At 43.8% G+C, this 13,880-nt stretch overlaps 1 protein-coding gene across 3 annotated transcripts in view; it reads right to left on the reverse strand.

Annotated features, from left to right (window-relative positions):
- Positions 1-13,880, reverse strand: part of LNPEP (leucyl and cystinyl aminopeptidase) — a 111,603-nt gene that overhangs the window by 354 nt on the left and 97,369 nt on the right. The window contains exon 17 of one of the 3 annotated variants that reach the window (XM_072789688.1): positions 9,343-9,492. The exons of 1 other annotated variant lie outside the window; for it this stretch is intronic. In XM_072789688.1, coding sequence (XP_072645789.1) covers positions 9,354-9,492 — 139 coding nt within the window. In that variant the 3' untranslated portion in view covers positions 9,343-9,353. Of the gene's footprint in view, positions 1-9,342; positions 9,493-13,880 lie in introns of those variants that run through there. One more of the 3 variants, XM_072789698.1, reaches the window with a different exon arrangement.

Genomic DNA, 13,880 nt, shown 5'->3' on the forward strand with positions numbered 1-13,880 from the left:
GTAAGGAGGCTTTGGCATCAGTAAAACCAAACGCAGAATTGTCTACAGGTATACACGCACATTCTGCTAAAAAGGATTTCAAGTACATCTGTGACCCCAAAATGTTAGCAGATGTGATTTAGACACAAGCTTGACTCAAGGACTCTCCGAGAGCCACTGTCTTTTCCATTTTTACCACCCCGTGAATTCCTATATTTGAGAAAGTTATCATGGGTGATGATTTATATATCTTCTAAATCATTCCCTGGATTTTTAAAAGTAGTTTAAAGCAGATAAAAGCAGAAGTTTGTACCAAGAGACACAGTCAGGAAGATGTTGGCGATTCCAATCTCCAGCAGGCTGCTCCTGAAACTGTTTATTTTCCTGGTTGCCAAGTAACTCTGCTTGGATTTGTAAAGCTCATCTGAAGCTTAGAGTTCCTTCCTCAGAGGTTGGAATTATGGGATTTATAGGTACCAGCGTCTTAGCAATTGATTATATCCAACTTTTCTTCTTCTTCTTTTTTTTTTTTTTTTAAGATTTTTTAATTTAATTTGTGGGGGAAGGGGTAGAGGAAGAGAGAGAATCCCAAGCAGAATGAGTGCAGACCTCAATGTGGGGTTCGATCCCAAGACCCTGACTAAGATCATGACCTGAGCCAAAATCAAGAGTCGGCACCTTAACCAAATGAGCCACCCAGGCACCCCAAGATCCAAGTTTTCTAACTGTCCTCATAAATTATTTTGTATCTGCTGCTGCGACAAATGATTACAAACTTTAATGGCTTAAACATACGAAATTATTATCTTACGACTCTGTGGGCCAGAAATCTGATAGAGGTCTCACCGGCTAATATCTAAGCATTGGCAAGGCTGAGTTCCTTTCCCTAGGCTGTGGGTAAGATCCATGGCCTTGCTTTTTTTCCAGCCTCCAGGGTCAATCCACATTCCTTGGCTGGTGGCTCCCTTTCTCCAACTTCAAATGCAGCAAAAGGAAGAACAGTCCTGCTCACATTGCATCGTTATGTCTCCCCTTTCCAATTTTAAGGATCCCTGTGACTCCGCTGGGCCCAATGAGATCATCCAGGCTAGTCTCCCAATTTTAACGTCAGCTCTGGACAACCTTCAGGCTATCTGCAAATTTAATTCTCCTCTGCCATGGAAGGTAACAAATTCCAAGCTTCCTAAGATTAGGACATGGACGTCTTTAGGAGACCACTTTTTTTTTTTTAGATTTTATTTATTTATTCATGAGAAACAGAGACAGAGACAGAGACAGAGACACAGAGAGAGAAGCAGGCTCCATGCAGGGAGCCCGACGTGGGACTCGATCCCAGGTCCCCAGGATCAGGCCCTGGGCTGAGCCACCCAGGCTGCCCTGTGAGACCACTTTTTGCCTAACACACTGTAGTTCTGGACTTCAATCAGAAATAGAAATGAACCCCGGATGTATCTGTATGAAATGAAAGAGCGGCAAACTGTTTCCTCTCCTTGCAAAAACATCGGTGCTTAAGGGGTTTTGGAGTCTTTGTCACACAGACTGAGAGCTGCCCAGCAGGTGTTCTCACTGAGGTGCGATACAGTTCTCCAACTACAGGTCCTATCACGTTAGGAAGACGTGAAAACAAAGGAGTGAGTTGTGATTAGCGTTTTAAAAAAATCAAATAAGACAAAACTGGAGAACACTGAACATAGTGAAGGTAAATAATGATTTGTGAAATATTCATTACAGCTAAACATATGCATATGTGTGCTGGGTTGCAAGGTAAAATGCATTTTAAAAAAAATCGCAATTACACTAATTAGTTTATTTCAGATCTTCTCATTGGTCAGCAGAAGTTCCATCCCTTGTTTCCCTTAATCCTCCAACCACCACTTTCAATTCACCTCCCTGACCCCAATGGCAACCATTATAATGAGTTAAATGTATCTTCTATTTTCGTTTTCTGTATGTTTTTGTAAAATATTCTTTACTCTGGGTTCGTGTTTTTATTGATGTAAAATTAAACTGAAAAGACACTATCCACACTCGGCCCATCGCTTTCATTGCTACAGAGTAATCCATGGTGATATCTACCCTATTTGCTGTACATCTTTCCTTGGATAGAAGTAAAAAAAACATCTGAAAGCCACTGGCCTAGTGAGAACATCCAGAATTCATTGGAGACCTTTTAGAAAACAACGGAAGTTTTCTTCATCCAAGTTCCATGTCTAAAATGTCTGTTTAGTCTTCCTGTTCCCAGCCATTAAGATCTATGGATGTCACTGTCCCCAGACCTGATCCCACACAAGGACACAGGCTGACACAGACCATAAACAGGAGAGTCCTTTATGCCCTGATGCAGAGTTGTGGAGTTTTTTAGGCTCAAACCCCCTCTTCCTTCCCTCTTCCTTGTCCCCTCCAACATTTTCGGGGGCGAGTATGTTAAGGATAGTTTGGTTGCAAGGAATAGAGATCTGCTGAACATAAAACGGAGCTTATTGAAACAGTTTCGGGTATCTTGGAAAATCCAAGGAATGGGAAGTAAACCCAGACCTCAAGGTCATCTATGTTCTTGCCAAATCGCCTAAAACAAGGTGAGTGTTCAATAACCTTTGGTCCACTACATGGATGAACAGGCGGGCAGAGGAAGGAACTGGAGAGTCATCAGGAATCAAGGCAGCAGCTCCCACTGATTCTAGGTTTGACTCTGTAGTTTTGCATCCCTGCTTACATATGTCTGCTTCCCTTGCCTCCTTCTGCACAAATACGTATACTGGTCCAGAATGGCCCCTTTCTAGGGTGACAAACTGCTCAGTTTGCCTGGAACTGTGGGGGTTCTTGTGATGCAAGACTATCAGTGTTAAAACGAGGAAAGTCTCGGGCAAACTAGAAGGAGGTGGTCACCCTACCACTACACCAGAGGATGCCTTCAGACTCGGCCTCATAAATGCAGCCAGTCACTGTGAATTATCACACCGAGTTCCTCCAAGCCCCAATGTTGTGGAGTTTGGAAAACTTAAGTGTATCTGCCCAAATTGTGATTTGTTTCTCCTACACCAGGTGTGTTCATTCCCGGGCCAGTCAATCTTAGCTACAGGGAAGGGGGTAGGCAGGTTCACAACTCATCCATAAGCCTATGTACCAACTTCTCCAAGAAAGGGCGTTGAGGCAACGCTGGGCATTCTTATCTGTGAACTAGCACATCACTCAGAGGTTCCCAGCATGAGCTGTGCGTCCAGGATCAAAAGACTGAAGGAAAGAGAATAGTGGGATTAACTAGGCCTTCTCAGTGAGATCGCTCTCCTCCCACCTTTCACTTAGGGTAAGTTTCCAAGAGCCAAGCATATGTATCCAAGCATTGTATCATCACCTCATTCATTTCTACAGCTGAATACTCTGCTGAATGGACATACCACTTTGATTATTAATCCACACATTAATTAGTGGACATTTGGGTTGTTGCTTTCAGCTAATATGAACAATGCTGCGATGAACGTCCACACATACAACTACCAATTTTGGTATAAACATTGTTTCGAATTCTTGGGTATCTGAAAGTGGGTCTTACAGTAACTCAATCTTTAACCCCTTGAGGAAGAGCCAAACTGATCTCCACATTATACATTCCCACCAGCCGATGTATGAGGGTCCCAATTTCTCTATATCCTCACCGACACTTATTATTTTCCATTTTTAAATGGTAACTATCCTCCTAAGTGTGAAGTGGATCTCATGAGTTTTGATTTGCATTTCTTCATGACTAATGACGTTGAGGATCTTCACGTGCTTGCTATTTGTATATTTTCTTTGGAGAAATGTCTGGATCCTTTGTCTCTTTTTTTAAATGGGTTGTCATTTTATTGTTAAATTATACGAATACAAAAAAAAATTATACGAATACTTGCTTCTCCCTCTGCCTGTGACTCTGCCTCTCTCTCTCTCTCTGTGTCTCTCATAAATGAATGAATGAATGAATGAATGAATAAATAAATAAATAAATAAATAAATAAATAAATAAAATCTTTTTAAAAAGGGGGGGTATCCCTGGGTGGCTCAGCAGTTTAGCACCTGACATTGGCTCAGGGCGTGATCCTGGAGTCCCAGGATCGAGTCCCGCATCAGGGTCCCTGCATGGAGCCTGCTTCTCCTTCTGCCTGTGTCTCTGCCTTTCTGTGTCTCTCATAAATAAATAAAATCTTAAAAAAAAGAAATTAAAAAAATAAATTATATGAATACTTTATAAATTCTGGATCCCAAACTCTCAACAGATATACGATTTGAAAATATTTTGTGCCATTCTGTGGTGTATCTACTCATTTTCCTGATAGGGTCCTTTGATGCGCTAAAGTTTTTAATTCTGATGAAGTCAGATGTATTCCACTTCTGTTGCTTGTGCTTTTGGTGTCATATCTTAAACACCTTCTAAGAATTTAATAGTTTTAGTCCTTACATTTAGGCCTCTGATCTATTTTGATTAATTGTTGATTTTTGTGTACGGTATGAGGTAGTGGTTCAAGTTCATTCTTTTATATGTGGCTATCTAGTTGTTCCAGCACCATTTGTCCAAGAGATTATTTTTTCCCCATTGCATTATCTTGGTACCCTTGTCAAAAATCAATTGACCAGGGGTGACTGGCTCGCTCTGTCTCTGAAGCATGCAACTCTTGATCTCAGGGTTCTGAGTTTGAGCCCCACAAGAAGTGCAGAGATTACTTTAAAAAAGAAATCTTTAAAAAGAATCAATTCTCCACAACTGCATAGGCTTATTTCTGGACTTTCAATTCTATTCCATTGATGTGTATGCCTGTCCTTGTGGCTCTTACCACACTGTCTTGACTACTGTAGCTTCATAGTATGTTTTGAAATTGTGTAGGGTGAGTCCTCCAACTTTGTTCTCCTTTCAACATTGTTTTGGCTATCCTGGGTTCCTTGAGTTTTCATGGCATTTTAGGATCTGGTCATCAATTCCTACAAAGAAGGTAGCTGGGATTCTGATAGATTCTGATACGTTTGAGGAGTACTGACATCTTATCACTATAACGTGTTCCAGTGATTCCATGAACGTGGGATCTTTCTATTTATCAAGGTCTTCTTTGATTTCTTTAAGCAATGGTTATGGTTTTCAGTGTACAGATATTGAACTTCTTTGGTTAAATTTATTCCTAAGTCTTTTAATTTTTTGGGTGCTATTATATATGGAATTGATGTCATAATTTCACTTTTGGCTTATTCATTGTTAGTGTTTGGAAACACAACTGACTTGTACCATTGATCTTGTCTTCTGTAACCTTTTATACTCATTTTTTAGCTCTCATATATATATTTTTTTGATACGGGGTTTCTATGTATAAGATCATGCCATCTACAAATAGAGATGTTTTTACTTATTCCTTTCTCATCAGATGCCTTTTATTATTGGGTTTTTGTTGTTGTTGCTATGGTATTTTGTTTTGTTTTTTGTTTTGTTTTGTTTTTTGTTTTTGCCAAATTGCTCTGGCTAGAACCTTCAGTATGATGTTGCATAGAAGTAGTGAAAGTTGGCCTCATTACCTTGTTCCTGATCTCAGGAGAAAATCTTTCAATATTTCACCATTAAATGTGACATTAGCAATTGGTGAGTCATAGATGCCCTTTAGCAGATTGAGAAAGTTCTCCTTTATTCCTACTTCATTGTGTGTGTGTGTGTGTGTGTGTTTGTGTGTGTGTGTTTAAAGATTTTTATCCATTCATTCATGAGAGACACACAAAGAGAGGCAGAGACACAGGCAGAGGGAGAAGCAGGCTCCTCTTAGGGAGTCCGATGTAGGATTTGATCCTGGACTATGGGACCACATCATGAGCCAAAGGCAGACGCTCAACCAATGAGCCACCCAGGCATCCCTCATTGTGTGTGTGTGTGTTTTTTTAAATTAATTAAGTAATTTATTTATTTTATTATAGTCACACACACAGAGAGAGAGAGGCAGAGACATAGGCAGAGGGAGAAGCAGGCTCCATGCACTGGGAGCCCGACGTGGGATTTGATCCCGGGTCTCCAGGATCGCGCCCTGGGCCAAAGGCAGGCGCCAAACTGCTGCGCCACCCAGGGATCCCCCTCATTGTGTGTTTTTTCATGAAAGTGCATTGGTTTTTGTCAAGTGTTTCTTTCTGCATCTGGTGAGATAGTCATGTTGTTTTTATGTCTTATTGTATGATATATTATTGATATGCTGTGTCACATTAATTTTTGAGTGTTAAACCAACCTTGCATTCCTGGGATAAATCTCATTTGGTCATGATGAATAATCCTTTATGCATATTGTTGGATTCAGTTTGCATATTTAGTTGATTTTTGCATCTATATTTATAAACATATTGATTTGTAGTTTTCTTTTCACGTGATATCTTCTGCTTCTACTACTTTGCTGGGGCCAGAAATGATTTATCCATAGTAGGAAAGGAGTTAAGAGTGGCATACAAGGATTTGAGGAACTGAGTAGCACTATACACTTGAGATGTTATAAGCTTTAATCCACCTGCCTCTCTCCACCCCATCCTCAGCCACTTGCTGTACTGCATGAAGCAAGGGAGAGGCTTCCCTGCTCCAGGGATGATGATGATGCTTCTCCTAGGGGAGTCTGCAAAAGTGGACTGTTAGTGTGTATGGAGCATGAAAAAGCTTGGTATTCTAAGTCATGAAGCACCTGCCTCAAAGCATCATCACCTTGAACAAACCTTGTGGAGAGTGGAGCCATGAAAGTCACAGAGGGCACGTTTACCAGACAGCCTTCTCCAACAGAAGTCCAGTGACCAAGACCCTCAAATACCCATCCTTATCAGTCTGGTCTGAACGTATCTTCTGTGTTTTTCCACCAACTATTTGCAGAGCTGGCGTGGTAACAAGTGAAAGAGGATATTTTCCTGGAGCAACTGTAGGCTGAGGACTCAGAGCTGTAGTTCTCTTCTGCACAGTCAGCATGAGGTCCTTTGGAACCACATTTCATGGCAAACCACAGTCAATCCTTCATCCTCAGTATGAATTGAGCATGCTCCTGGGCTAACTCTGGACAACCATCTGTAAGGCAACCAAGGAACACCTCTGAGGGCCACAGTCTTCTTGCCTAAGCCACGGGAACCCCTATTTCACAGATCCTGGAGAAGATTCCTTGCCTGTAGGGACCTGGCTGCACCTTCCCACCTCTGGGTCCTGGTAGCCTCCACCCAAGTCCACACACTAACTCCTCCTAGACGGGATCTGGCTGTTGTATGAGAGCCCCACCCCCAGGGCTCCTGCTGGAGCCACTCCTACTTAGGATAGCTCAACTCATTTCTTGGTCATTGGAGATTTCTGGACTGCCTAAATCAGATCACAGCTCTGGCCCTTTTGCAGGAAGGTTTGGGATTTCTGTTAGAGCTGCCTAACCATCTCTCTCAAACTAGAAAGAAGCACTTCCATTTTTGTCCAGTCATCATCAACTTGTTTCTCATAGGAGCACATTTTCCAGGATTCCTTCCATTTCACTCAGATTTCCCTAGTCTCTGTAGGAGTCTAGGATTCCTTCCACATGGGCTGTATGGACCCTCAGCCATCTGCGGACAAATGAGTCTTCCCGCCTGCTCTTGGTCACTCCCGGTGAGCACTGGGCAAGGACAGAAGCCACTAGGGTTTTTTACCCACTTGCTGCTGCTGCTGCATCCCAAGCACATTCTAAAAGATTTCTGCAGACTGCTCTTAATTTAAGGCAGGGACCTTGGAGAGGTCAAAGGTCAGAACTGCTGCTCCGACTGCTGAGGCTCACAGGCGGTCATTGACATATTGGAGGTGTGGGGCCTGTCGTCTGGAAGCCTAGCAGATAAACCGTGCATTTCCTGTATGGTGCATTTAATTCCTCATACTCTGGGACTTCACCTCTAGGTTTTCCACTACGGGCAGCTACAAGCTTCTACCTTTTATTGAACTTTGGTGTAATTCAAGACCCCCGATTTATAAGTCTACCTTGAAACACTCTCCTCATTCTTGCGTGGCTACACCGAGCAACCCAGACAAGAAAGCCCTCTTACAACTCAGGTTGAGGTGAGCCAAGCTCGTTTATGGCTAATTAGAACTGGGGGGGAACCCGGAGTGAAAGCAGAGGCAATTAACTTCCAGCCTCGTGTCCTTCACTGGGAAGCCTCAGGAAGGAACACGTGCGCGGCCACTCCGAGGGGAGCCTAGGCGCCTTTGGTCCCCAGTCAGCGACACGAGGCATCGATGCGGCCCTTGCACAGCATCTGGGGAGAGGCCTCCGGCTTTCACATTGTGCTGCACACCCAGGTGAGTGGGGGGCAGTCCTGGGGTGGGGTGGGAGGGGGCCCAGGGTCCCCCAGCCCTCAAGGTGGCACTGTTACTAGGTGGCCGCAGCACTGCCAGCCTCAGGCTCGGGGTGCCTTCGCCTGGGCTCCCCATGAGCCCCGACGCCCTGGCCTCTTTCCCACCCGCCACGCAGGCCGTGGCTTAGGCCCAGGTGGCATTCCCGCAGCCGGGCCCGCTGCTCCCCTTGGGGTCAAGGGGCGCGCACCCACCTAGGCAAGGCCCGGGCGGGGTCCAAGTCACACCGACTGGATGCTGGAGCCTGAACCCCGTGGGAGCCGCGCGGCCTGGAGTCCTCCGCCCCGGGTCAGCCGAGGCCGCTGTCGGTCCCGAAGCAGGGCGAGCTCGGCGGTCGGGCGCTCCCCTCCCAGCAGCCGGAGGGCAGGACCTGGCTGCCCCCCAACAGGCACCTGCCGTTCAGGAGGGCAACGTGCTGGTTTGGAAGATGCAGTCGAGCAGCGCGTGGAGGGAGTCCGAGGGGACGGCAGCCCCGGGCCCAGCTGCCGGGGCCACTGCACGGAGGGGACCCTCAGGTGCGGGGGCCCAGGGCTGAGGGTGCGCAGGTGTCTGGAATAGGGGCGCTGGGCCCCAGCTGCCGCTCGCCCGCCGGGAAGGGCCTGTGGGCCGGGTCGCAGGGCCCAGGGGGCCGCAGCCCACACCCCCCCCCCCCCGGCCCGGGCCCAGCGACCACCGCACAGGTGAAACGCCTGATCCGAAAATTGTGTTTTAATATCACCTCTTTCCCCAGAACTGTAGGCCCCCTCCCCTCCTGCCTGTAGTTGGTGGAGCTTGTGTGCCTTCGCCCCGGTCACCAGGCGTGGGGGCTCCCGGGCCTCTCCATTGCTAACCACCCCTCCTCCGCCCTGGTGTCCCCTCTGGGGGTGAGAGAAGCCCCTCCGACCCCCCCACCCTGGTGTCCCCCGCCTCACAGTGGTTACTTCATTGCAACCCACTTAGTCCAGACACACACAAGGGGGGACGCGGGTGTTAACCTCCGCACACCCATGCTTTTGAGACTGCGGTATCCAGAGGGTGTGAACAACTGCTGAGTTTAAAAGTTTAATTAGGGGATCCCTGCGTGGCCGTGGTTTAGCACCTGCCTTTGGCCCAGGGCGTGATCCTGGAGACCCGGGATCGAGTCCCACGTCGGGCTCCCGGCATGGAGCCTGCTTCTCCCTCCTCCTGTGTCTCTGCCTCTATGTCTATCATAAATTAATTAATTAAAAAAAAGTTGAATTATTAGGATAGTTTTAATTCCACGCTCCACATTAAAATAACCAAACACCTCTTTCAATAGTAAAGTCTAATACTCGTTTCCAGGCAAACAGCATCCTGCAGGCAAATTGCACATCATTTGTTTTCAAGGTGACATGAACTTTTTCTAATACAAACACACGTGCAGATCTGACCTATAACGTCATGTTATGGGGGAGTCTTCGCTAAGGCCCAGCCTCTGGTGCTCTTACTTGATCAGGAAAATGAGAGAATTAGACTACGTCACATGGAAGGTTTTTTTCTGGCACTAGGAGAGATTTTGGCCAACTTCTCTGCCATGCGCTAAGCTGTACACATATTTTCTAGCTAGAATTGGGACTTGTGCATGCTTGATTCTTTTGCATATTTAATGCAAATACATTATTGAAAGGGGGGGAAAAGGAGTATTTACTGAGCTCCTATGAAGTACTGGATCCATTTCCCATATACCTGTGCCTGATGTTATTACTGCAAAGTAGATCCTATTACCACCATGCAGATTAGTCAATAATTAGGATTTCATTTCCTACTTATTTACAAATTCAGTGATAGGGTATCATTCCAGTTGTGAAACCTATATAACTTCACGCTTTTTCCAATTTACAGGCAATAGCTCTCAAATCTGCATACTTAAGGCTTAAGACTTACAAAGACAATTAGACTGAAATTATTTCTCTAATTTCCTAACTGGTAAGTTGTATAACCTATTCAATTAAAAAAAAAAAAAAAAAACCACTCATTTCCATCAGTAACTGAGGGTATTAACATCTTTATACTCCGGAAAGCAGCAAGAAGTTTTAACAATAGCAGTTGACATTTACCATGTCACTGTGATATTTATAGGCATTGTGCTAATTTTTAAAAAAAATTTAAACTCAATTAGCCAACATAAAGTACGTACGTGATTTCAGATGTGTGCAATGATTTGTCAGTTGCATACAACACCCAGTGCTCACACATCATGTGCCCTCAGCGTCCATCACCCAGTCAGTCCATCACCCCATCCCCTGCCACCTCTCCTCCATCCTATAGTTTGTTTCCTATAGTTAGAGTCCCCCATGGTTTCTCTCCCTTTCTGAAGACTTGCCACTCAGTTTTTCCCTCCCTTCCCCTGTGATCCTCTGCGCTGTTTCTTATATTCCACGAGTGAAACCATATGCTAATTTTATTTCTCTGATGGACTTATTTCATGTGGTAATTTATAAATATTTTATTAAGGTGAAGCCAACAACCTCATAAGGCAGGTAGTGTCCTTGTTTTATTACTGGAGAAAACTGAGGCTAAGAGGAATTAAAACACAAGTGGGAAATGGTTGAACGAGGGAATCAACTCAGTCCTGACCGATGCCAGTCTATGTTCCACAGCCTTTCAAATAGTTTAAATTTCTAGAAATCATTACCTCTTGCTACTATGTAATAATGGTAATATTCCAAGAGTTCCGCTTAACTGTAAAAATTACAAAGGGCTGGGAGGCAAAGTAAATGAAGATGTAAACAGCCGCTAACTGCACAGGGCAGCCCATGTGCAATCCTGCACGAAGCACCCAAGCGTCACTTTGGTGCCACACTGACATAGAAGAGCAACATCAGAAAGCATCCAGCACAAGGGCTTGCAGTTTCCACACCCGGCTTCTGGGCAAACGGCACGGAACAAGCAATACCCTGTCTCCCCTCCGTGGCCTTTCCTAAATTGATGTGGCTTTTTGTCTGCTGGCCCTCACTTCCTTTCAATCTGTGGCCTCCTGGTGCAGCCTACTCAACGCTTCAACTTTGGCTCATCACATAATTTAACCAATTGTTTGGTTATTTTATTATATTAATACGTTATGTGCATCCTTCAAAAAAATGAGCAGGATATTAAGGATAAAAGCTGTTACACATATACGCAAGTGTCCTGATTCTAAGTCAGCTCGGCCAACAACAGAAATCACAATCGCATAACTGACTGGGTGACCATAAGAAAAATAATAAAAATGAAACGGCAAAAAGCTCTGGAAACATATCACTAGTTAGTGAAGGTAGGCCGTAACGGTGATTTAAAAGCATGGTCTTGCTCTCTGGTGGTAACACCTCTGAAGAGCATGTAAGTCAACTGTTTACCTCAGTCACTAGTTTTAGGAAGCCCTGGATGTGTGTGCGTGTGTGTGTGTGTGTGTGGGGGGGGGATGAGCTTTATGGTAAGAACTGAAGTAAAGCAAAATAGAACCCAAACTCTTTCGTGCCATGAATTCTAAAAATGATTTTCAAAAATAAAGTTCTATCACTCTCATCAAAAAGTCCATCAAAATCGAAGTGTTCTTCTCTACATTTATAAAGAATTTTAGTTCAATTGTTTATTGCAGATATCCATGAATAAAAAAAGGGTAAGAACCATGAACCAGCAGCTTCTGATCAAAATCCTGGCAACTCCTAAGAACGTTTCTCTAGTATATTATTATTTACCCGAGTATAGTTGACACCACAATGTTACATTAGCTTCAGGAGTACAGCAGGGATTCAACAGCTCTGCACACGGGCCTGCGCTCACAAGTATAGCATATGGTGCCACTGTCACCATACAACACTAAAGCCATTTACTGCGTGCCCTGTGCTGTGCCTTTCATCTCAGTGACTTATTCATTCCATTACTGGAAGAGTGTACCTCCCACTCCCCTTCACCTATTTTGCCCATTCCTCTAACCCTCTGGCAACCACCAGTTTGTTTATGGGTCTGTTTCTGCTTTTTTTTTTTTTTTAGGCTCCACATAAGAGCAAAATCATATAGTATTTTTATATATATTTTTATTGAAGTTCATATAGCATTTTACAGTCTCATTTCACTTAGCATAATAACCTCTATATCCATCATGTTGTTGCAAGGTCTCATTCTTTTTCATGCCTGAATAAGCTTCCATTATATATATATGTGTGTGTGTGTGTGTGTGTGTGTGTGTATAAATGACATATGTACCATTCATCTATCAACAGGATACTTAGGTTCCTTCCATGTCTTGGCTATTGTAAATAATGCTGCAAAAAAACACAGGGGTACATATGGTTTTTCAAATCAGTGTTTTTGTTTTCTTTGGATAAATAGCCCGTAGTGGAATTACTGGATCGTATGGTTATTCTTTTAATTTTGTGTGGATCTTCCATACTGTTTTCCATAGTGGCTGCATCAATTTACATTCCCATCAGTGCACGAGGGTTCCTTTTTCTCCATATCCTTGTCAACACTTGACATTTCCTGTCTTTTTGATCCTCTAAGCCATCCTTACAGATGTTAAGGTGATTTATTACTGTGGTTTTGATTTGCTTCTCTGATGATGAGTCATGGGGATCCTGTTGGCCATGTACATGTCTTCTTTGGAAAAATGTCTATTCAGGTCTTCTGCCCATTATAACTAGATTACTCGGTGTTCTAGTGTTGAGTTGTAGAAGTCATTTATATAATTTGGATATTAACCTCTTAACAGATCACTTGCAACCATCGTCCCAATTCAGTAGGTTGCCTTTACTTTGTTGATTCTCCAATATATTAATGATCAATAATAATATTAATATTAATATTAATTATGAGATTTTAAAAAGGTATGGCTTCAAGGTTGTTGTGTGTCACTGGAAATAGGGTTTTGGGTTGGGGGATAAAGAGATACTCTATTTGCCCTAACATCCCTAACTTAAAGCCTTGACAATTAACCATAGGAAAATACTGGTTCTAGTTCCCCTATCTGGAAGCCTAAGAAATTCTCAACTGTCCTTCAAAACAATTTATGGGGCTAGAAAGAGAAACTCCTTTTGTAGATGTGACCAGGAATGTAACTGTGGCACTGTCCCTTGATAAAGCTGTGCGGTCCCGCTCCAATTACATGTGAAACAAAACGGGTGTCCCCTGGTAAAATTCAGTGTCCTTTCACTTTCAAATTCAGATTGTAAGTGTTCTTTGGTTTCACAGGCATAAGTAATTACATGTCTCATATGGATTTAGGTACTTAACTATTACTGTACCAACTGCTACTGAAGTGTGTTTACAAGAAGCAATTCAGTCTAAAAAGTAAATAATTGCCCTAGATAGAATTCATGTAACAGTTACTGAGCCCCCTGCCCCAAGCATCCAATGGAAGTTTTAATCCTTACCCCACTGCAGGAGAAATTTGGCAAAGTCTAGAGGCATTTTTCCTTGTCACGCTGGAGTTGGCATTAGCTTGTGTTTGCTATTTGCATTAGAGGCTAAGGGTGCTGTTCGTCATCACAGAATGCCCGGGAGAGCCCCAGTGTCAATAGTGTGAGTGTGAGAAACCCGGAGTTATAGGCAGTAGAGATACTGGGGTACGTAGTGGAGTAGAAAACAAATCATG

The sequence above is a fragment of the Canis lupus genome, chromosome 2 (genome assembly GCF_048164855.1).
Source record: "Canis lupus baileyi chromosome 2, mCanLup2.hap1, whole genome shotgun sequence".
NCBI classification, from domain to species: Eukaryota; Metazoa; Chordata; class Mammalia; order Carnivora; family Canidae; genus Canis; species Canis lupus.